At 39.0% G+C, this 24,815-nt stretch overlaps 1 protein-coding gene across 9 annotated transcripts in view; it reads left to right on the forward strand.

Moving 5' to 3' along the window:
• DST (dystonin) overlaps positions 1–24,815 on the forward strand; it is a 496,581-nt gene that overhangs the window by 325,708 nt on the left and 146,058 nt on the right. For all 9 annotated transcript variants that reach the window (XM_065886378.1, XM_065886379.1, XM_065886381.1 and 6 more), the window contains 16 exons: positions 602–727; positions 1,329–1,481; positions 1,670–1,824; positions 2,031–2,157; positions 2,628–2,811; positions 3,743–3,900; positions 4,983–5,161; positions 6,091–6,229; positions 7,047–7,240; positions 8,415–8,577; positions 9,421–9,504; positions 10,219–10,326; positions 10,847–10,945; positions 20,960–21,088; positions 23,326–23,414; positions 24,414–24,549. In XM_065886378.1, coding sequence (XP_065742450.1) covers positions 602–727; positions 1,329–1,481; positions 1,670–1,824; positions 2,031–2,157; positions 2,628–2,811; positions 3,743–3,900; positions 4,983–5,161; positions 6,091–6,229; positions 7,047–7,240; positions 8,415–8,577; positions 9,421–9,504; positions 10,219–10,326; positions 10,847–10,945; positions 20,960–21,088; positions 23,326–23,414; positions 24,414–24,549 — 2,223 coding nt within the window. The remainder of the gene's footprint in view (positions 1–601; positions 728–1,328; positions 1,482–1,669; positions 1,825–2,030; positions 2,158–2,627; positions 2,812–3,742; positions 3,901–4,982; positions 5,162–6,090; positions 6,230–7,046; positions 7,241–8,414; positions 8,578–9,420; positions 9,505–10,218; positions 10,327–10,846; positions 10,946–20,959; positions 21,089–23,325; positions 23,415–24,413; positions 24,550–24,815) is intronic.

Below are 24,815 nucleotides of genomic sequence, written 5' to 3' on the forward strand. Positions count from 1 at the left end.
TTCTCTTATTAAGGAACTGTTTCATTACAGAGAGCTTTCTTTCTGTTCTTCAGAAATTTTAAAATATTCTTGGAATTTCACCCCCGATTAACAGCTGTTTGGACCCTAAAGTGAAATAGAAGTTCAGTCAAAATAATATCGAGCCAAAACCACAGTATACAGAGAAACTTTGTTATATATATATGTATATATTATTTTTCATGTTCTTTTCCATTTTGGTTTATCACAGGATATTGGATATAGTTTTCTGTGCTATACAGTAGGACCTTGTTGTTTATCCATCCTACATATACTGGTTTGCATCTTCTAATCCTAAACTTGCAATCCATCCATCCCTCCCCCACCTTCCCTCCCCCTTGGCAGCCACCAGTCTGATCTCTATAGACATAAACTTTGGATGGACAGTTAGAATTCATTCATCATCATCCAAGTTCAAGAATTGGTGTTTGGTTAAAGGAATGATTTTGGCTAAGTTGTCTTGTGATCATATTCTGTTCCCATGTAGGAGGGGTCCACACAGGGCTCTGGTACTCGAAACTGACAACTCTGGGCTTTGCTGACATTACATACACTTTAACCGCCAGTTTTCATCTTTCCTTAGTTTTTCAATGATGCCAAAGAAGCCACGGATTACTTGAGGAATCTAAAAGATGCCATTCAGCGGAAGTACAGCTGTGACAGGTCCAGCAGCATTCACAAGCTGGAGGACCTCGTTCAGGAATCAATGGTATGAACAGGAAAACCTGCAAGTTTCATCAGTGATGTATAGTGAGGACTAGATTAGTGCTTTATTATATTTTCTATGTGCAGAACTTCATGTTTCATTAGTACTCTTGATATTTCTGCCTCAATCAAGCATTTAAACATTCAGTTTTAGTGTTTTTTGGTAACAAATACAACAAAAGTGTTTTTCATGTGATTGCCTGAATATTTTAAAATGCTTTCACTGTGTTGTGTGTGTCTGTGTTTAGTCATTCATTCCATAAATACTTGTTAGCATTTCTGTATCCCAGACACTATTTTAGGTGCTGGGGATAGAACAGTGAACAAAACAGACAAGAATCCTGCTTATATGCCAGGGATGGGGCTCAATAAACATGATAAATTAGTAAATATACATAGTATGTTAGATAGTGGTAAGTGCGAAGGAGGAAAGAAACAACCAAACAAAACAAGGGAAGAGAGATGTCAGTGGGGGTGGGGAGGGATTGAAAGCTTAGACCAGGTGGTCAGGGAAGATTCTTCTGGTGAAGTTCGTTTAGGCAAAGCCCTAAAAGAACAGAGTGCACACGTTTTTACTTTTAAAATCCATCTGATTTATTCCCTAGGAAGAGAAAGAAGAGCTTTTGCAGTATAAAAGCACAGTCGCAAGCCTGATGGGGAGAGCAAAAACAATCATTCAGCTGAAGCCAAGAAATCCTGACTGTCCACTCAAAACTTCTATTCCGATCAAAGCCATCTGTGACTACAGACAAATTGAGGTATTTTAACTCCTAGAAACAGACCAGATTCTGGCATTATTCATATATTTAAAAAATGAGGTCATATTGCTCGTTAGTGTTAAAGTTTTCCACCTCAAAAATACAAAAAAAAATCCCAAGATTGGATGTGGAAAAAGATGAGTACCACAGTGACCTCATCTTGTTATTCTGTTCTTCTTTTAAACCAGATAACCATTTTCAAAGATGATGAATGTGTTTTGGCGAACAACTCTCATCGTGCTAAGTGGAAGGTCATCAGCCCCACTGGGAACGAAGCCATGGTCCCGTCTGTCTGCTTCAGTGTCCCTCCTCCAAATAAAGAGGCGGTCGACTTTGCAAACAGGTTTGTGCGCACTAGCTCCAGTTGTAGGCCTGGCTGTGGAATTCTCTGAAGGTTAAAGAAACAATCAGTGCTTTGACAAGGCTCATAGGATCAGGAGGACCTAGAACTAGGAAACCTAGTATATGTCACAAACACAAAGAAAAATTGTAGCATGTGTTCAGAAGGAGTGGAAAGGCTGAATCTGAGTTTTCTTTCATATATTTCAGAATTGAGCAGCAGTATCAGAACGTCCTGACCCTTTGGCATGAGTCTCACATAAACATGAAGAGTGTGGTCTCCTGGCACTATCTCATCAATGAAATTGACAGAATCCGAGCTAGCAATGTGGCTTCAGTAAGTATAAATCTGCACATCCACCTAACCTGTCCAAAGATTTGGGGCCCTTTGTCTCGAGGGGTGGGTTTTGTATTTTCTCTGGGGTAAGATGGAGTCGAGCAGCTCCATGATAATAGTCATTCATTCAATGAATATCTGTCCCATGTCTGCTGTATACAAGGCATTTTCTAAGGACTGGGGAATCTGGAAATCCCATACTTCATTCAGGGCTTACATTTTCATTGGGAGACACGGTATAGTGTTTGGGCATATAGAGATGGGTGTAGTTTGATTTCATTTATTAAATTTTATAGTCTTGTTTTTTCTCATCTTTTAAAACCTAAGATTGTAAATGAAGAAAAAATTAATTTCCAGTGGTTTTCTATTTATGACTATTAACATAAACTCATGTCCCATGAGACCCACTTGAGATCTGTCCTTTTGAAATTTTACTCTTAGTTCTATAATGGATCACTGGTCTTCTTTAGATAAAGACAATGTTACCTGGTGAACATCAGCAAGTTCTGAGTAATCTACAGTCTCGTTTTGAAGATTTTCTCGAAGATAGCCAGGAATCCCAAATATTTTCAGGTTCAGATATAACACAACTGGAAAAGGAGGTTAATGTGTGTAAGCAGTATTATCAAGAACTTCTTAAATCTGCAGAAAGAGGTAAAGCATGGGAATCCTTGCCTTTTTTTCCCCATGGGTGTTTAGTCCAGGCTATTTTCTGCTATCAATGGGAATCTCAATCTTAGGTATATTTTGTCAATCCACCTGTAATAGGTAGAAACAATGATTGGAACATTAAATGCCTGTTTGAAGTAGGAAGATTCAAGGAGGGATTCAGTTATTTCCAAATGATGAATTAATAAAAAGATGTCAACCAAGTCGTATGACAATGAATTCTTAGTGTATCTACTTTTAAACATTTTCACTGTTTTGCAATGTAATGTTCAGAGTGATGATCTTTTAGTTTCAGAAAAGTTTCAATTATTTTTCCGTATACCAAACTTGGATTTTTTAAAGACTTTTTCTTAGAGGAGTTTTAGATTCACAGCAAAACTGAGAGCAAAGGGCAGAGATTTCCTATAACCAAACCTGAACTTTATACAGGGGTTGAAGGAAAAGATTTTGTCTTGTTAACTTTTGTTAGATATAAATTTTATTCCAAACACTTGATATAACTTAGAGACCAAAAAAACTTAGTAGTAATACTCTATTTAAAAAATTTTTAAACATTAACATAATCTTTACCTTTCATTGTAAAGGATTTAATTTAGTTTTTATTACTAATCTGCTACTAACATAATTCACATTTTTGTGAACACAAAACAGAGCAATATATTACTTTCCTTAGACATCATAAATCAGATATTGGTACTTTAAGTGGCGTTGGGGAAATTTTATTAAATCTTCATAAATTGTAATGTCCACGATTTCAAGCTTTATATCCTTGGGGTGGATTTGTGGTGATAATTGGTAACATTAGTTTGACTAGCTGTGTTTTAGTAGTAGTAAAACTGCCATGTTAAATCATGAATGAGAACATCCAAAAGATAGAAAATGAGGTATTTTCTAAACATTACATTTATTTTCAAAGAGGAGCAAGAGGAATCAGCTTATAATCTCTACATCTCTGAAGTCCGAAACCTCAGGCTTCGGCTTGAGAGCTGTGAAGACCGTCTCATCAGACAGATCCGCACCCCCCTGGAGAGAGACGACCTTCACGAAAGCGTGTTCAGAATCTCAGAGCAGGAGGTAAGGCTGAGAAGCGCGTGGGGACAAGAATAGCAAAGATTACTGTCTTAATGACCTTTACTGTTGACTCTGCGACCTCTCACACGCTCCCTTTGCCAGGGGTCACTTGGTGAGGTCTGCCTATGTACTTAACGCTGATGGCAGACGAGGATTCTGTAATTCAGTTCTGTCTCTCACTTGGGTAAACACGGGAACACGGGCTTTCTCACCCATTTATGTGAAGGCTGCGAGGGCTTCTCACAGTTTCTCACCTGCTCGATGCACAAGCACTGAGTTAGATGTTTAGGCCCGAGGAGATGGACAGTGAGGGAATGATTGATTATGAAACTTGACTGCTTTGGCTTCATTTCTTTGATAAAGTAAAAGTAAAGAGTATGTAAATGTCTTGCAACTAGAGATGATCATACTAAGTGAAGTAAATCAGAAAAAGACAGATACCATGTATTATCACTTATATGTGGAATCTAAAATACGACACAAATGAACATATCTACAAAACAGAACCAGACTCACAGACATAGAGAACAGACTTGTGGTTGCAAAAGGGAAGGGGGCTGGGGGAGGGAAATACTGGGAGTTTGGGATTAGCAGATGCAAGCTATTATATATAGAATGGATAAACAATAAGGTCCTAATGTATAGCACAGGGAACTATATTCAATATCCTGTGATAAACCATGATGGAAAAGAATATGAACAAAATGTATGTATGTATTTAACTGAATCACTTGGCTGTACAGCAGAAAGAGTTTGGGATTAGCAGATGCAAGCTATTATATATAGAATGGATAAACAATAAGGTCCTAATGTATAGCACAGGGAACTATATTCAATATCCTGTGATAAACCATGATGGAAAAGAATATGAACAAAATGTATGTATGTGTTTAACTGAATCACTTGGCTGTACAGCAGAAATTAACACAACATTGTAAATCAACTACACTTCAATTAAGAAAAAAGAATACGTACGTGTTTAAGTTAAGGGTCATAATGGGAAATGTGTATTTTTAAAGTGTTTGAAGAAAGAGACACCATCTGGAGTGATAGCCTAATCCTCATGTTTGTTCTCTGTTGTGTAGAAACTAAAGAAAGAGCTGGAGCGACTTAAAGGCGATTTGGCCACAATCACGAGTAAATGCGACGACTTTTTCAGTCAAGCGGCCGCCTCTTCCACGGCTCCCACCTTGCGATCCGAGCTCAGCGTGGTCGTCCAGAGCATGAACCACGTCTATTCCATGTCCTCCACCTACATAGAGAAGTATGGAACCACTGCCTTAATAGAAATCATCTAAACTGGCTTCATAAAAGTGCCACATATATATAGGCTGTTTAGCCAAATATGTTCATTTTTAAGAATACAAAATATTTTTCTTAATAACAAATATATTAAATATTTCTGTGGACTTACGATGCATCTTCATGCTGAAGGGGAATGTGAGCTTCAGAGACTAGAGCATTAATGATCTTCCCACATGTTGCCTATAGTTTTGGTAGCTCAGCTGTTGTAGCCTATAGGACTTTCCTCCCAGGCTTGGTCTAAATTAGGTTTGAAAGAAGCCCCTCTGCTGTTGGAATCTCCTGCTGAAGACCACTGTGGGGGCAGGGCATGGGTTCTGTTAGAAGACAGTTAGTGGGATGTTAATCCTTTTTTAAAAATTTTATTGAAGTATAGTTGATTTATAGTGTTGTGTTATTTACTGCCCAGTCACTGCTACAGAAAAAGTGATTCAGTTATACACATATATACATTCTTTTTCATATTCTTTTCCATTGTGGTTTATCCCAGGATATTGAATGTAGTTCCCTGTGCTCTACTGTAGGACCTTGTTGTTTATCCACTCAGTATATAACAGTTTGCATCTGCTAACCCCAAACTCCCACTCCATCCCTCCCCTAACCCCCTCCCCCTTGGCAACCACAAGTCTGATCTCTATGTCCGTGAATCTGGTTCTGTTTCATAGATAAGTTCATTTGTGTCATGTTTTAGATTCCACATATAGGTGATATCATATGGCATTTGTCTTTCTCTGTCTGACTTACTTAGTGGGATGTTAATCTTGTAATAAAAGTGTCAGTGTCTCGGGATGAAGAACATGCTGCATCATGCACCCTCATGGTGCTTTGGGACTGTATTGCGGGAAAATAAACACTTACCAAAAGGGGGTGTTGTTTAATTATCTTTTTCAGGTTGAAAATTGTCAACTTGGTGTTAAAAAACACTCATGCTGCAGAAGCCCTTGTAAAATTCTATGAAACTAAACTGTGTGAAGAGGAAGCAGTTATAGCTGACAAGAATAACATTGAGAATCTAATGAGTACTTTAAAGGTATGCATTTCACTGCTGGCTGTTTTTTAAGATTATCCTTTAAAAGTATTTCTCTAGCACTTGGTCCAGGTCTTCAGACATCAAGCATTAAATATCTGAACTTGAATACATTTCTGTCCATTCCGTGTCCTGTCTCTGTAGTACCATGGCTTACTGTAAATGAGTGTATTCATTCATTTTTAGTTTGAGGTGAGTTCTTTTCATTTGAAGTTTGGATCTTTTTGACGGTAGGTTTTTATAGTCTGTTCATGTCGGCAGCAAGAGGAGTTGAAGCTAAAAAGTAAATTATTGGTAATAGATTTTCTTGTGGAAAGAGGCAGTTATTTTAAGAAATCAAGGTGAGTAGTGTAGTTAATCTAAGAAGGAAAAAGGCTGATAGTTATACTCATCTGTTTCTTTTCCATTTATAAAGCTCTGAGTAAAGATATTGTAAACCAATTGTGAAAAGTTTTCTCTGTGATTTTTTAATGCATGTGTTCATTTTTAAACAATGAGATCAGTAGATATTTAAAAAACAAACAATGAAAAAGACTTACCGAGGTAGCAGACTTGCTTATGAATTTTATTTTTTTGATATGCAAATTTCGTTAGACTGAACTCTATAAAACTGTTGGTTTTTTTAGGTCAAATTACAGTCAAATATTGGCAATTTTATAAGGTTCAAGCTAATATAATATTTTATATATGAAAGATATTCTTTCCATTGTCTGATTTTATAGCAGTCATTTGTAAATGAATGGTAAAATTAGGTGAATAATGTGTTTACACAATGAGCGGTTGATACGTTTTTGTAACTTTATAAATTGATCTATTTTAGCAATGGAGATCTGAAGTGGATGAGAAAAGAGAAGTCTTCCATGCACTGGAGGATGAGCTACAGAGAGCAAAGACCATCAGTGATGAGATGTTTAAAACCTACAAAGAGCGTGACCTTGACTTTGACTGGCACAAAGAAAAAGCAGATCAGTTGGTTGAGAGGTGGCAGAATGTTCATGCTCAGATTGACAACAGGTTAGCACCCTTTTCATTCAATTTTAGCTCAGATTAATCTCTGCATTCTGGGTAAAGTCTAAATGTATTAGGCTTTTTACTTCCATATGTAATTCATTCCATAGAGTTAATTTCCATATGTAGTTAATTGTGTTAATTGCAAGAGCTCTGTCCAATTACATTTCTTTTTTATAGGGTGGCCTTTAGTAAGATATTTAACTTCCAAGTAAGTTATTTTTCTGTTCTGTGTTATTACAACTGTTTATGTACTCTGGCATTTATATAGTTAATCTACTTGCCTTTTCTGAAGGAAAAAACAATGTATTCTCTAATTATTAGAGAATTCTCTAATTATTACCACTGATAATATCAAAATAACCATGACTTAGTAAGAGGAAGGTGGGTCATGCATTTCCTAGGGCCGGATGTAGCATCTATACTAGACAGGAAGCGTAAAGAAACTGAAATGTCCTAATATTCATTTTAATCAAAGAGACAAGAAAGTCAAAATCATTTGCCCACTGACCGAAATAAAAAAGTGAAAAGAAATGGGATGGTTTTGGGGGCTCATCTTAAAAGAAATGGAATAGTGTTTCTTCTCATTCATTTTTTATGTTTTTATTAATGCAGCTAAAATGCATTTATTATATAGTGCCATTTGTGAGAAATAAATTATGTTTAAATATTTAGTATCTAATCTCTAAAATACATGATCTGTAGGTTTAATGTAGTGGTTTTAAAATCATAGAAACTGGGGTGTTTAATCACAGTTCCTAGAAAGTACCCTCTGAGTCCATGTTGAACCATTCATTGCTACCATGTCATTTTTTCAGACGTGAACTGCTATTGCTGCAAACTTTAGGTCTTCAAGACTTGCTGATTGATAATTATTATGGTTAACTTTCCAGTTTTCCTGCTTTTTAACTTTAGTCTCTCGGGCTTGTCCCTAGAATAATCAGTACTGATAAATTGCACAAATCCTGGAGAAAAAGAATTTGTATTCAACCCAAGGCAGTGTAGGTGCCCTTGGAGATGGGCCTGGGATGCTGTGGCCTCGAATTCTCGACACACCCCTGTTGTTGTGCTTAGTGCATCTTAAGACAGTAATACTTTGTCCCTCCCTTTTTTTCTACACCTTCCACCTTCCTATTGGTTACTCTTGGAAACCGTGACTATTCCTTTGTTAACCTCTTAGGTTACGGGACTTGGAAGTCATTGGGAAGTCGCTGAAATACTACAAAGATACCTATCACCCTTTAGATGACTGGATCCAGCAAGTTGAAACTACTCAGAGAAAGATTCAGGAAAACCAGCCTGAAAACAGTAAAACCCTAGCCACACAATTGAATCAACAGAAGGTGTGTAAACACAGTTCCTTGTGCTAGGATTGTGTCTGCATTTGGTCACTCAGACCTTGACCTTCCTTTCTCTTGTTAGTAAGATAAGTCAGCAGCTATTTCAAGGAAGGCAGGGAATAAATCAGAAATGTTAAAAATTTGCACTCAAACCTACATCCATCCCTTATTTTGATTTAAGAAAGTTGCATGTTGCGACAGTTCAAGTTTCTAATGATCCTTTAATCGTAGGTATGGAAATCTCTCTGGTACTTTGCTGGCTGCAATAGTTTCATGGGATCCTAAATTAAAAAAAAAAAATGGTTAGTCATAGAAAAACAGCCACATGTGATCAAGAGTTAAATGCTTTGAGATTTTTGTTCCATCTTGAGGGGCCAGTAATTTCTAGCTCTCTTTAGATCAGGATTAGGTAGGGGATAAGGGTTTCAAGTCTGCTTGTGGATAATTCCCATGGAGTTTAGTAATTTCTACTTTGGAAGCCTCATGAGGGGGTGTCACATAGTGGCTTAATCTTGAAAGCTTGGACTTTACCCAATGAGGCAGATGACATTAAGTGCAGTGGGGTAGAGGGAATTCCCTGGCAATCCAGTGGTTAGGACTTGGTGCTTTCACTGCCGAGGGCACAGGTTCAATCCCTGGTTGGGAAACTAAGATCCCATAAGCCATGTGGTGCAGCCAAATAAATAAATTAATTAATAAATAAAGGCTACAATTAAAAGAAAAAGTGCAGTGGGGTAGAGAGCTGTAGTCTTAAGTGATGTAGATATTTCTTAGTGCCTGAGATCTCGAGTTGTTGGATAGCATAGGGTTCCTTTCCTTTTTCTCCTAACCTGTGTGTGCTTATAGATGCTGGTGTCTGAAATAGAAATGAAACAGAGCAAAATGGATGAGTGTCAGAAATACGCAGAACAGTACTCCACTGCGGTGAAGGTGAGAAGACCAGTTCCTTGCATCAGATTTCATGTTCAGATATTCAGGGAGGTGCTTCTACGGTATACTTTTAAAGCCTTTGCAGGTCATTCAGTCTGTGTTAAAAAGTGAAACAGAGAATCTTCACTTATCTGTTAATTCTTTATGAAAGTGTGAGTCACGTGATGACTCCTGGTTCTTTCATTCTCTCTCTGTGTCACACACGTGCGCAGCCTGGCCACACCCCCATGTGCACCAGAATAAAATGTAGCTCTGTAATCTGCCTCTTACCACTTTGCTTCCCCTCTCCCCTCCTTGCTGGAGTGTTCCATGCAAGTATTGCTGGAGTACTCCATGGAAGTATTGCTGGAATATTCCATGGAAGAACGTCTACCTTGTGCTCTAAGTCACCACACCTCAGCTTCACCCATCTGGATCTGCAGTCCCATTTCCTAACTAGAGGAGAGGGAGGCTGAAAATAACTGGCACGCTGTCCCTATATGTCTCCATGAACTCCTAAAGAGACTTAGGAACTTTCCTGGCCACCCTAAATGTTTCTGATTTTTATTACCACCTTGGAAACATGTCAGGATTGGATTGATTCTTGAAAATGTAGTTTTGCAATATTTTCTTGACTTAGTCAGTGAAAGTAGATGCCCTTTCTCTGCATCAAATCACTATAGAATGAAGGGTTAGTGCTTTGCTTTAATTAATCTTACCATTTCCTTTATACAGGACTATGAATTACAAACTATGACCTACCGGGCTATGGTGGATTCACAACAAAAGTCTCCAGTGAAACGCCGGAGAATGCAGAGCTCGGCAGACCTCGTCATTCAAGAGGTGATACCCGTCCAGAGATGGGGAGGGTGTAAAAGAGAGAAGCAACACTTTAGCAATTTTACATTTATACATTTGTATTGTGGTAAAATGTCCATAATAGAAAATTCACCACTTTAGCCATTTTTAAGCATACAATTCAGTGGCGTTCAGTACATTCGTAATGTCGTACAACCTTGAACACAATCCATTTCCAGAACATTCCATCATCCCAAACAGATGCTCTCTACCTATAACAATGCATCTTATTAAGGGTTTTAAAAAAACCTTTGAAAATCTTCATTCAAGATGAGTGAATTGCAGAGAATAATAAATGTGTATCGTGATCAAATTTAGAAGAGGATTGCCATCACTGTGGTTTGCACAGCAGTAATCTCGTTCCTACTCGGTTATCATTGCTGGGGAGTCATGAACTTCCCTGTCCCATAGACTAGTTAATATTTTAATTATTACTCAGTGTTCATTCAGCTCATTTAGGGCAACTGGAGATCCTGTTTTTATTTTTATTTTTCCTTACTTGCAGTTCATGGACCTGAGGACCCGATATACGGCTCTGGTCACCCTCATGACACAATATATTAAATTTGCTGGGGACTCATTGAAGCGTCTGGAGGAGGAGGAGGTAACCATTAACCATGGGCAGGTTACTGAAAAGGAGCCACGAGACGGATTCATGATAAACTCACGTGGTTGAGAGCTGATGTATAAGTGATTAATTATAAAATTACAGTGAAAAACAGTAGAGGCGTAGGATTTTTTGGTTTGTGATTAAGATTCTCTCGAACTGAAAAACATTACCAAAAAAAAAGGAACAACCTTTTTGGAAAAAAAATTTTTTTATTTTTACTCTAGGGCTCTAGTATGAGAGCGTTAATGTCGTTAAGTGGTTCCATTTAAATTATGGAATGTTGGCAGTTTAGCAGAAAGTTTTTCAGTTTTCTCACAGTTGAGAAGTATTGTTCTTTGAAGTATAGTTACTACTGTTATGATATCTGCAGAAATATTACATAAACACATTTGTTTTATGCATTTTAAATTAATTTACATCTTCAAGGATTTAAAACATGAAAGTCATTAAGTTAGAAGTAGCAGGTGTTTATACAAAATGGTAGTACTTTTTAAGAATTGTGGGGGGGGTTATTTTGTTTTTGTTTTTAGCTTTGCCAAAAAGATATGGTGTATATTAAAAAGACTAAGTACCATTCTAATTTGGAGAACTTCAGTGCCTTTGATTATGCATTTAAAATATATTCAGAAACAGAAAGAATAAGGAGTTATTTATGGAAATATATTTTCATAAAAGGCTATTGTATCTAATTTTGAAAGTATGCTCTGCTCTATTATCTTAATATGCTTTCTGTTCCTAACCTCAGAACAGACAAAAATAGTAAACCAAATGCTGTAGTAAGTAAATTGTGGGGCATTAGTCATTTAAATTAGACCGTTGTTGAAATTCTGTAGGTGACTGTACTTAGTATAACTCCATTCATATAATGAGAGAACCAAAATGGTAGTAAATGTCTAATAGATGTTGCTTTCTTAGTTTCTAAAATTATGACCGCTTTTGTAAACTACTTTTGTCTGTTCACAGTTAATAGTTTTCGGCAACTAAATCACTAACATGGCTACTTGCAAGTCTTTATAACTAACTTCCTTTGGGTTTAGAAAGGAGAACCAGAATATTTTCACATTCAAATAATTGGCATACACTTCTCATCTATGAAGGAAAGTCCATATTTTTTTTACATTCTTAATTTTTAAGAGATATGATTCCATTTTAAGTGGTATACAGATCTTTTAAATTGTGTATTTTGTAGTTAAATGTAATATAAATAATTTAAGCCCTTCCCTTTCTTACAATGTATGTCTGCACATATATGAGCCAATTTGCTCAATGTATCTGATGAAGTAGAATAGTAGAAGTTGATAGAACCAAAAGATATTTCAAAAAGCCTGAAATATATCCAAAATTATGCTTGTCGTCCTTTGAAATATAAAAGATTATGTTGAATTTAAAGTCAAAACAATGCAGCTTATGGAAGACCATGCAAAGATTATTATAATTTAAAGCAGATTTTAAAATTCCTTGTTAAAAATTCACCACTTAAGGATATTAATAATGGAATATCTTTCAAAAGATACATATCTCAGTTTTCAGATTCCAAAGAGTAGTGTTTCTGAAACTGGGTCTATCTATACTCACATGAGAGATCTTGGTCAGAGAGCAGAATTTTCCATGGTAAATATGAAATCAAAGAGGGATTCAAGTTAATTTCAAAGATAATACCAAATTAGTTACAGAAATATTAGTAGAGTGTCTGTAATAGATAGGTGGATAAAGATATTTCTCCAGTCTTTGTTGATCGCAAAATATATTAAATGTTAGTTGCTGAGATTAAAGGACAACATGTCTCCTTGGGGAACATTTAGATAAAACTTGAAGTTATTTTTATTTGAATAAGTTTGAGATATACAAGAAAGCAAATCAGCTATAGGACTAAATTGTTTCTAGTAATTTTTCTAATATTTGCTAAAAACTTCAGAGTTATCCAGGCAACATAAGATTATTATCAGTCACTAAAATGACTCCAAAACACTGAGAGTTTAACAACAGACATTTTTTCCTGAGAGAATTTTCATTTTTTTAAACCTTAGAACATGACCAAGAAAAAAAGGGAGGGACTCACAACTTCTGAGCAACAGCTAAGTTTTAAACAGAGTTTGATGAGGAATTGAGAAAGACCCTTTTAGAAATCATCTGCTGAAAACATGTTGAACACCTAATGTGTAAGCAGATAAAATGCTTCAGTATCACTGAGAGTTGACCCTGATAAGAAAATAAAGAAAATAGAACACTAAATATTGCAGACTGTGGTGAGATTTTTTTTCATATGAATTCTTATTAAAAATCATATTTAGGTTAGCAAAGGAAACATCTAAAATTCTCATCAAGATTATTGGGGATCAAGAAATGAGAGGAAGAAAAATAAGATGCATGGTCTATAATACAAACTAAATTCTTGAGATTTACCAGGGCTTTTCAATGAAAATAAAATCTGCTATTTAGAATAATTTCCCTCCTTTTGTTTAAATTATTTCTAAATATGATGATTTTGAGCTGATGATATGACACTAATAACCTTATGGTATTAATAAAGAGAAATTAAATTGTGATTATAAACTAGCCCTGATCATGTTCTGTAGTCAAGTGTATTTCTCCCAGCTGAGATTGATTCTGTAATCAGTAGAGTAAACAGATTTTCTTAATTGGATCTGAATCCCTAAGTACACTTTTACAAGCATTTATATTTAACAAATATCTTTATGTTTATGGAGTATCTGAAGGTTCTTGTCAAAGTGGATTCATATGAGCCATGTCATTAAGGACAACAACAAAATCAGTGAGTATATGAAGCACATCTTTTCTAAAGCCACCAGGGACTATAGGTGCCTTTGCATTAGCAATTCTGACTATTTTAAGTATCATAGTAGGGCAAATATAAATTAGTGAGGCATTTGATTGTAGAAATTACAGATTTTTATATAATTTTCCTCCTTCCTTATGTTAAGTATTATTTCCTCAATTGGCTCTCTGTTCCAAAGTTCTGTATCTTGCTTCTTTCACCATTAAGACAGGAGGATGTAAATATCATTTCAAATTTCCATTGGGCTAGAAAATGACAACTAAATTCTCTAATGTCATTCAGTTCCTATGCATTGTATGTTCTTCTCAGCCCACAGGACTGAGTTGTGTGTGAGAGCAGAAAGAGGACTGTTGTGAGAATTTTGGTTCCTACTTTGTCACTTGCCTATTGTGTGAGTTTTCAAAATTATTTAACCTCCCTAGACCTCAGTGTCCTCATCTGGGGTGAGGGTCATACTGTAAGCTTCCTTCTTGCTGTAAAATTCTGAGCTAGCTAATTTTAAAAGCAGAATTATTCCTAAGAGACCAAAAAAAGAAAGAAAGAAAAGATTCCTTGATTTAGAAAACCTGACACGCAGGGTTTTTTGTCTTCTCTGACTATTGACTTTCTGAAGCTTCTTCTCTGCAGATGGTGGTGGGGTTGGTGGTGGGGTTTGTGCTACCTTTGGTTTCACTGGTCTGTGTAAGTCCTTTCATGAGCATGGCTTCAGATTCTTAAAGACAGATTGGAGTCGAATGGGTTTGACCCTTCTGAACGTCTCTCATAGATGAAAAGGTGTCAGGAGGCTTCTGAGCACGGGGTGTATTCAGATCTGCTCCAGCGGCAGGAGGCGACGATGCTGGAGAATCGCAAACTCACGGAGAAGATAACAGAGCTGGAGAGGATGCTGGCTGAGCTTGAGAAGCAGAAGTCCCGGGTTGAGGAGGAGCTTCCAAAGGTCAGGGAGGCAGCGGAGAACGAGCTGAGGAAGCAGCAGAGGGATGCAGCGGACATCACCCTGCAGAAGATGCGGGCGGAGGGCGAGGCCCAGAGGTACCGCCGGGAGCTGGAGGCCGTTGAGGGGGAGAAGGAGGCGGCGCAGCGCGAGCTGGAGCGCGTGCGGAGGCTCACGGCCGAGGCCGAGGCCCAGAGGGAGGTCGTGCAGAGGAACCTGCGTGGCTTCCGGAAACAGCTGGAGGAGCACACTGCCACCAGGAGGGCCCTGGAGAACCATCTGAAGAGGAAAGACTCCAGCCTCCACGAGGTGGAGCAACAGAAAGATAAGCTGATGGAGGAACTAAGGAGAAAGAAGGACCACGAAGAGGAGCTCCTGAAGCTGGTCGAGCAGATGGAGAAAGACCTCACGTTCCAGAAACAGGTGGCGGAGAAACAGCTGAAGGAAAAGCAGAAAATTGAATCGGAAGCCAGAAGAAAAATAATCGAGATGCAGTGTTCGTTCAAAGAAAACCCACTGCCAGCTTGTACAAGCACCCAGGCTGAGGAACTGAAGCAGCAGGTGGATGAGGTGACAGTGGCCGATAGAAAGGCTGAGAAGGACATGAGGGAGCTGAAGTATGAACTCAGTGCCCTGCAGCTCAAGAAAACTTCATCAGAGGAGAAGGCTCGCTTGCTTAAAGAAAAACTAGGTGAAACCAGCAATGCACTGAGATGCCTCAAGCTGGAGTTGGAAAGGAAGGACCAGGCGGAGGAGGGGTTCTCTCGGCAGCTCCGGGAGCTGGACAGGCAGCTGAGCCAGACCACAGGGAAGGCAGAAGAGGTCAGGCAGGAGGCCAATGACCTTAAGAGGATAAAGCACAACTATGAGCTAGAACTGGAATCTCTGCAGGAGGAGAAAGGGAAGCTGCAGAGGGAGGTGGACCGGATCACCAGGACACAGGCCGTCACCAAGAGGAGCATCCAGCATTTAAATTCACAAGTTACTTCTTTGCAGGATGACAAGGACTTCTCTGGCGAAAGAGCACGATCCTGCCAGAGAAAGTCCGATCACCTGAAAGAACAATTTGAGAAAAGCCACGTGCAGTTGCTTCAAAATATTCAAGCCGAAAAGGAGAATAATGAGAAAATCCAAAAGCTTAAAGAGGAATTGGAGAGAAGTAATGACTGTGCAGACACACTAAAGCACAAAGTGGATGAGCTCACCAGGCAGAATAACGAAACCAAGTTAATGATGGAGAGAATTCAGGCAGAATCGGCAAATGTGGTCTTAGAGAAACAAGCCATCCAGCAAAGATGTGAAGCACTGAAAATCCAGGCGGATGGTTTTAAAGACCAGCTTTGTGCCACAAACAAACACTTGCACAAACAGACGAAAACGGAACAGGATTTCCAGAGGAGGATCAAATGCCTGGAAGAAGACCTGGCCCAAAGTCAACATTTAGTAAGTGAATTTAAGCAGAAGTGTGACCAGCAGGACCTCATCATCCAGAACACGGAGAAGGAGGTGCAAAGTCTGAGTGCTGAGCTAAGTGCATCCAAAGAGGAGAAACGCCTTGGGGAGCAGGCAGTGCAGATGCAGTGGGCACAGGTGCAGGACCTGAACGACAGATTGAAAAAGGTGCAAGACGAACTGCACTTAAAGATCCTAGAGGAGCAGGTGACCCACAGGAAGATGGTTCTGTTTCAGGAGGAATCTGAGAAATTCAAACGTTCTGCAGAGGAGTTTCGGAAAAAGATGGAAAAACTGATGGACTCCAAAGTTATCACGGAACATGATATTTCGGGCATCCAGCTTGACTTTGTGTCTCTCCAGCGGGAAAAGTTCAAGGCGCAAGAGAACGCAAGGCTCTGTGAAACAAATATCCGAGAACTTGAGAGGCAGCTCCAGCAATATCGTGAGCAGATGCACCGAGGGCAGAATGGGGAGGCACATCACTACCAGAAATGTCGGAAGCTCACAGATGAGCTGGTCGCCCAGAAACAGGAGGTGGAAAACCTGAAGCAAAAGATGGATCAGCAGATAAAAGAACAGGAGCATCAGTTAGTGGTGCTCCAGTGTGAAATCCAGAAAAAGAACCCAGCCTTCAAGCCACATCTTGAGATGGCAGTGAAGGAGTATCAGCGCCCAGGGGACTTCTCCTCCTCTCCCTCCATGGCCAGGTCCCCTCTACAGAGGTGGACTCAGGAACCACAGCTTTCGGAGGAAGGATGGCAACATCGGGGTGCTGAACAGATGCAGAAGGAGGGCCAGGGCGGGCCGTCAGGGGCTCCGGTTGAGAAAGAGAAAAGTCAGCAGTGTTACTCTGAATACTTTTCTCAAACAAGCACCAAATTACAGATAACTTTTGATGAGATGAACCCTGTTGCAAGACCGTCAGAAATCGAGAAGCTAAGAAATCAAGGTCTGTACAATTCCAGACACGCTGTCAGGTGTCAAGATGACAAGTGTGAAATAGACCTGGTGACGCTTCTGGCACCCTTAGAGGTATACCCTGGATTCTGGAACCTTGTCAGCTACCCTCTGTCAGGTTTCCGCTCTTGTTTCCTTTCTCTGCTAGGCTACATTTTTTAACCGTGTTGAATGTGAGTGGCTCTTTGTAGTCTGACAGAAAATCATGCTATCATTTTCTAGTGATTTACTTGAATCTTTACTACAAACTACAGTCTTCAATTTTTAAATGTTTGAGATGAAAAACACAGAGGTCATGGCTATCCTGTCATATCTGTGGGACTCTATTCCGAAAAATTTGACCCTAAAAAAAAAAAACTAGAAAAACCAAGCAGTTAACTTTAATTTCTAACACGTTTTGTGGACAGATTTTACCTCCTGTCTTTTTTAGACATAGCATTTTAATACCTTAATTGTCATCTAAAGTTTAAACTTCAGACTGTCAAAATAATATTTCTTGTTCCTGAACCCTCTTGGGCTTGAAAGTGTTTTTCTCTTATCTCATCTTTGTTATTCTAGGAATTATATTTGGATTAAGAGTGGGTAACATGACAATGTTCTTTAGATGACTTTTAACGTCTTATAAATTCCCGTTACAGATAGCTAAGAACAAGCAGTATGCCATGCACACAGAAGTCACGGCATTAAAGCAAGAAAAGAGCCCAGTCCCCAGTGCTGATGAATGGCTGCTTGAAGGGTGCAGGGCACTGGGTGGACTCAAAAGAGATTTTCTTAAGAAGGGCTCAGAACCAGAGACCTTTCAGAACTTTGGTGGTGATCACGCATGCTCGGTCAGGGATGATGAGTTTCAGTTCCAAGGGCTCCGGCACACTGTGACGGCCAGGCAGTTGGTCGAAGCTAAGCTTCTGGACATGAAAACAGTTGAGCAGCTGCGACTTGGCCTTAAGACCGTTGAAGAAGTCCAGAAAACTCTGAGCAAGTTTTTGACAAAAGCCACCTCCATTGCAGGGCTTTACCTAGAATCCACAACAGAAAAGATTTCATTTTCCTCAGCTGCCAAGAAAATCATCATCGATAAGATGATGACTTTAGCATTTTTAGAAGCTCAGGCGGCCACGGGTTTCATAATTGACCCCCTTTCAGGGAAGACCTATTCTGTTGAGGATGCAATCCTTAAAGGTGTGGTTGACCCTGAATTCAAAATCAGGCTCCTTGAGGCAGAGAAGGCGGCCCTGGGGTATCCATGTTCTTCTAAGACACTGTCAGTGTTCCAAGCCATGGAAAATAGAATGCTTGACAGGCAAAGGGGCAAACATATATTGGAGGTGCAGATTGCCAGTGGGGGCGTCATCGACCCCGTGAGGGGCATTCGGGTTCCTCCAGAAGTTGCCCTGCAGCAGGGGCTGCTAAATAATGCCATCCTGCAGTTTTTACATGAGCCATCCAGCAACACCAGAGCCTTTCCCAATCCCAATAACAAGCGAACCCTGTATTACTCAGAGTTACTGCGCATGTGTGTCTTTGACGTAGACGGGCAGTGCTTTCTGTTTCCATTTGGGGAGAGAAACATTTCCAATCTCAATGTAGCGAAAACTCACAGGATTGCTGTCGTCAACACTAAGACAGGAGCAGAACTGACTGCCTACGAGGCTTTCCAGAGAAACCTGATTGAGAAAAGTACCTACCTTGAGCTGTCGGGGCAGCAGTATCAATGGAAGGAAGCCACGTTTTTTGAGTCCTATGGGCGTCCCTGTCGTATACTGACCGATACTAAGACAGGATTACAGTTCAGTATCAGCGAGGCCATAGAGCAGGGAACCATTGACAAAGCCTCCATCAAAAAGTATCAGGAAGGCTTCCTCACACTCACAGAACTCGCTGATTCCTTGCTGAGCAGGTTAGTCCCCAAGAAGGACTCACGCAGTCCAGTGGCAGGGTACTGGCTGACTTCCAGTGGGGAAAGGATCTCTGTGCTAAAGGCCACACGTCGGAATCTGGTTGATCGGATCACCGCCCTCCGATGCCTTGAAGCCCAAGTCAGTACCGGGGGCATCATTGACCCTCTGACCGGCAAGAGGTACCGGGTGGCCGAGGCCTTGCACAGAGGCCTGGTGGACGAGGGGTTTGCACAGCAGCTACGGCAGTGTGAGATAGTCGTCACGGGGATAAGTCACCCTATCAGTAACAAAGTGATGTCAGTGGTGGAAGCTGTGAGTGCAAATATCATAAGTAAGGACATGGGAATCCGCTGTCTGGAATTTCAGTACTTGACAGGGGGGCTGATTGAGCCCCAGACCCAGGCCCGCTTGTCGATTGAAGAAGCCCTCCAAGTAGGGATTATAGATGTCTTCATTGCTACAAAGCTCAAAGATCAAAAGTCCTATGTCAGAAACATCCTCTGTCCTCAAACAAAAAGAAAGTTGACATATAAAGAAGCCTTAGAAAAAGCTGATTTTGATTTCCACACAGGACTTAAACTCCTAGAAGTATCTGAGCCCTTGATGACAGGGATTTCCAGCCTCTACTATTCTTCACAATAGGACCTGTTTATAGAACCAGAGTCAGGGTGATGCTGTCTAGTTCATCTGCTTTGTCCACAGCTTGATGGTATGAGATCCACGGCCTAGTAATTGTGTGACATGCTTGAAGCACTGTTAATTTCTTGAGGGCTGGAAACACCTGACTGCTCAGAAGAGAATACTTCTAATTTAAAAAAATTTTTTTATTTTTTTAGATAAAGTTTTATTGGAATACAGACACGTTGTTGTGTACATATTGTCTTTGGGTACAAGGACGGAGTTGAGTAGTTCTAACAGTAACCATATGGCTCACAAAGCCAAAAATATTTGCTCTCTGGTCCTTTCCAGAATAAAGTTTGCTGTCTCCTGATCTGGAAGAATTTGCATCACTCCTTTAGACTAAACGTCAGGAGGCTTGGATTTTAGACTCCATTCTGCTCGAGAGAGAATACTTTTAAAATGGAAAATAACAAAAGATTTACTCCTCTTCATAATGGTTCCATTTAGCTTTGAGATTCGTTTTTTGACTCCTACCCAAACTAAATAAAAGTATTTTACCTGGAATATGAGATAAGCTTGAGGATCTCCCATGAGTTTACAGCATCCTTTCTTCAGAACTCTGCATCACTGCCTGGATCCAACCTGGTGTCAGGGTTCCCATTTATTAAATGATTCATTACACTCACTGAAAGAGCACTTAAAAAAGAACCGTGGAATCGCAGAGGAAAATGTAAACTTGTTCTCACATCCGTGAGGCTGTAGTGTTTCAGATTGTCTTGAAAAATGAACATTTTTAGTTTTCCTGTATGTCATAATCTTCTTTACATATTATATTTTACCACCATCTCCCATTTCTAGTTACGACTTTGTAATTAAAAGCAGCATTATGAATGGGTTATGTGTTGGAGGAGAGGGAAGGTTTTTCTTCGTTCTGTGTATTTTTTGTTTTGTGTAGACTTTATTCTTTCAGCTTTCCATTGTCTGTTACTTTTCTGTCACGACAGTTATGATTGTAATGCTAATGCAAAGGCAGCAATTCAGATTTCTTTTAGTGCTTCATGAATAAAGTTGAGTTTTTAAATGTGTCATATTAATAGACTAGCTAGGAGGTTAGGCTGATCATTCAAGACTATTTCTCACAGCTTGCTTTGCTACCATAAACATTTTGGAAGTACATCTGCTACGTGACGTGTTGAATATGGTAAAAAATGAATAAAATATCTCGATAACCTGTGTGTGATGAAAAAATATTTTTAAATCCTTGTTTTCTGCAGAGAGATCACTTTAATGGCTCAGTAATTTACTGGAATATATCTTTTTTTTTTTTAACCACTCACACCTGTCAGAAGTCACTGGAAGAAGAAAAGAAAGAGCATGTTGAAAAAGCCAGAGAATTACAAAAATGGGTATCAAATATCAGCAAGACATTGAAAGACGGAGAGAAGGCTGAAAAGTCTTCCTTCTTTAAGCAAAAGGTACTCACCGAGGTCCTGGTTTAATAATAATGATAATATCAATAATTATAGTGGGGAGAATTTACTGAGTTGATACAGTCCACCTAAAAAAAAACCCTTTAATTCTTTAGTTTCCCCCATTTCTATATGCAGTTATAATGAGGATCAGAGACGTTAAGTAACTTGCCCAAGGAGTCACAGTATGTGGCAGAAGAAGCTGTCTCTGCTTCCAAAACCTGGACTTCATCAGTATTAGTCTCACTGTTAGTCAACCAATATGTGAGACTGCTTTTCCTCACAGTGAGATCTGCTTCCTGATCGTTTTGATGAGCATTGCAGGAGAACAGAGTCACTCTGTTTGGTGCCCTGAGTACATTCATGTACTCTGTGTCATAAAGAGTTGCAAGCTCGTTCTTAGAATAGAAACAACAAGTTTCAAGAGCAACAAACTGCAGACCAAGATGTTAACATTTGAGGATCGCATTTAGTTGTGCTTTTCTGGGTCTTTTCTATTTCCGAAAGAAGTGTTCTCCCATCATCCACTGGAAATTCTAGATTCTTTCCCTTCCCTAAATGAAGTCTTTAGTTCTGTAGGCTGTGTTCTGAACCCCACTACTTGACATAAGTTGAGTGGCCGCGTTTCGTGAGATGTTACTGCTCTGAGGTGTCCTTTGGGCTGTCCCACCTGAAGCTCTGAGGGCACTGAGTTAAGCAGTTTTGCTGCTGCTACTGATAATGCTGGAATTGCTACTATATTTTAAAAAATAAATTTCCACTAAGTAAGCAGTATTTTTCTCGATTATGTTTCCTGCACTGCCCTGCTGCTCCTGCCTGACCTGTGGAAACTACAGAGGCAATCATTAGCTTTCCCTTCCAGCTCTGCATCAGTACACACTTGTCATCACTTGAAACAGACATTTTTGACATAATCCAATAACAGAAAGCTTCAACATCTTGTCTCATTTCGCCTATGGCATGAGGCAGATGAACCTTATTTGAGGTTCCCCTGGGAGAGGTTTATAGACCTGAGTATTTACTTGAATTCTCATTCAGTTGAAATAAAGCCAGCTTAGCTCATAGTCTAGCAAACTACATTTTATAGAGTGTGGGGGAAATAAGTTGGAAAGGAAAATTACATTTAGTGTTTTAAACCCAAAACCTTCAAAGCAATTTTATGCGAATATTTAGTTTAAAACATCTTCTTCATTTTCCCCCTGTCAAATAGGAAAAGAGCTAAAATAGGGACACAAACTTAGCAAGGATTTCTTGAGAGAACAAGTTTCTTTTCAGGAACGTGGTTTATAAACGCTTGGTATTTCCTCATTCTGTAGTTCTAAATTCTCCAAAATTTTACCGACCAGTGTTAGTGTTAGACCTAGCAGACATAAAAGTAGACAGATACCTTTGCAATGCAGATCATGGCCCCAGTTATAAATCTTGAATAGCACTCGATGGTCTCTCTGTTGAAGGATATTTAAGGTAATTTGATGTCAGTAATAAATGTGTCTTTCAAAAAATCAGTATTGCCTCATCATTACCTATAGCCATGAAAAATAGACTTTAGGCTGACTCTCAATAGAATACGTCTGGGGAAAATACACCTTTTCATTGTCCCATCATTTCATTTCTGCTCACTTAAAAGAATGGCATTTACTTTCTGCTATTAGGTCTTCAGAAATGATACAGAGAGGAATTAGGAGAAAGTAAACAGGTCAATTTTATTTCTCTGTCTGTCACAGGCGACTTTTGCAAGTGAAGTCCCAGTAATAGAAATTATTTAATCTTGACCTGCAAACCTAGAGAGGAATACTTCTAGAGAGGAATTTTTTTCCAGAGGAGCATTGTATCCAGGAGCTTGGGGGAAGGAAGGGAAGGTTTTTGTTCCATGTTCATGTATCTTTTTGAGGATGGCAATGTTCTTCCAGTGCTGAACGTTTGGCCACCTGGGGAATCATTAAGGCATTCTCTGTTCGTGGTTGGGCTGGGACAAATGCAAGAACCATATCATGCAGTATTATTATTTCCTCGTGGAAATGATGGCCTTAGGGTTAGAGGGAGGGACTTTCCTTCATCGTGCATTCTCAAAAGCAGTCTTCTTATCCAGGCCTGTGAACCAGTAATAAGTGATGGGTATTTACTCAGATCACCTGAAAATATCCCCATCGTGTGGGTCTTGATGAAAACTTGGAGTTTTTTTAAATGACTGTTGTGTCATCTTTGTGAAGGAAGAGCTTGAGTGTGTTTTCTTTACCTCGCAGATTTCCAGTGAGGAAATATCAGTCAAGAAGGAACAATTATCCGAAGCACTGCAAACTATGCAGCTCTTCCTGGCTAAACACGGAGACAAGTATGTTGGTTTTCATTAGGTCTTTTATTTGAAGTAGGGGAGTGGTCTTCAAAACTCTTAGCAAAGTAGAGGATGGTCAATTGCAATGTAGAGTTTAAAAATGGGACTCAATCACAAATTTACTTAGTAATATAATAACCTAAGACTATAAACTTGGCTATTTAATTGTCGCTTTTCATCACTCTTGGTCTTTACCAAAACCCTGAAATGTACTTATTACCCCCATATATTGCTGATGAGGAAACAGGCTCAGAGAGTTTAGGATCTGTAGCTAGTGAGTAAAGATGCCAAGCCAAGTCTTGATTCTGAGTAGTACTTACTCTCCAAGACCTACCTTTTGGAAAATGTGTGTAAATACGTTCTTCATTTTCTTAGCTGAGAACTGTGGCAACTTAATTTCTTGTGGTTTGGTCCTACTTTTTGCAACAAGGCACTTCATATATTTCAGCTAATGCCTCAGACAGGGAAGGAGTCTACCCTTTTCTTAAATATTGTTTGTCTGTCATCTTTAGAATTTCTAGAATGATTTTATATTGTACCTTAGCTTAAATTTATAAGGAAATTGGGTTAATTTCCTTATAAATTTCCTCTTTATTCATCCTTCTGCTTGAACAAGTTTCATCTTGAGTCATGGTACCTTACTTGTCCCTTTTCCATGTTGGAACTAACAATGGGATCTTTCCCTCTGTCAGACAACAGCAGTTGTTGTTTTAGAAATTTGTATATGCTAGAGAGGTGCTGATATATTAGTTTACACTGTTTTCCTTTAGTCCTTTTCCAGGCAAGAGAAGGATTCCTGGATGTTTTTAGGGTCATAAGGGCCATCCTTAATTTTCATATACAACCATTCTAAGACCTGAGTAATCTGTATATGAGATTATATTTTATGACCCTATGCTAATTTAGGAAAGTATTCTTTGCAAAATCATCGAGGCTAGTGTGTCATCTTTATCACTTGAAGACTTATATTCGTCTTTTCGTACTTCCTGGTTATTTTAGAATGACAGACGAAGAAAGAAATGAATTGGAAAAAGAAGTGAAAACTCTCCAAGAAAGTTATAATTTATTCTTTAGTGAATCTCTGAAACAACTACAACAATCACAAACCTTAGGAGATATAAAGGTAGAGGAGAAGGTAATGTTATTTATTTAGAACATGAGGCTGTTTTAAGACTTTTAGTTTAACTGCATGATTGTAGAAATATATGTCAATGACAAAGAAATGACCTTGAGTTGTGTACATGGAAGAAACATGGCTGGGGTTTATTTAAGTACTAGGAGATTTCAGTGTTGTTCATTAAATGCAGTCTTACACTTGCTGTCATCAATTTCTGTGACATCTTAATCTCTGCCTTGCATGGTAAAAGGAAAGAATCATTCATTTTTCTAACTCTTCTCTGT

The sequence above is a fragment of the Phocoena phocoena genome, chromosome 10 (genome assembly GCF_963924675.1).
Source record: "Phocoena phocoena chromosome 10, mPhoPho1.1, whole genome shotgun sequence".
In the NCBI taxonomy this organism is placed as follows: Eukaryota; Metazoa; Chordata; class Mammalia; order Artiodactyla; family Phocoenidae; genus Phocoena; species Phocoena phocoena.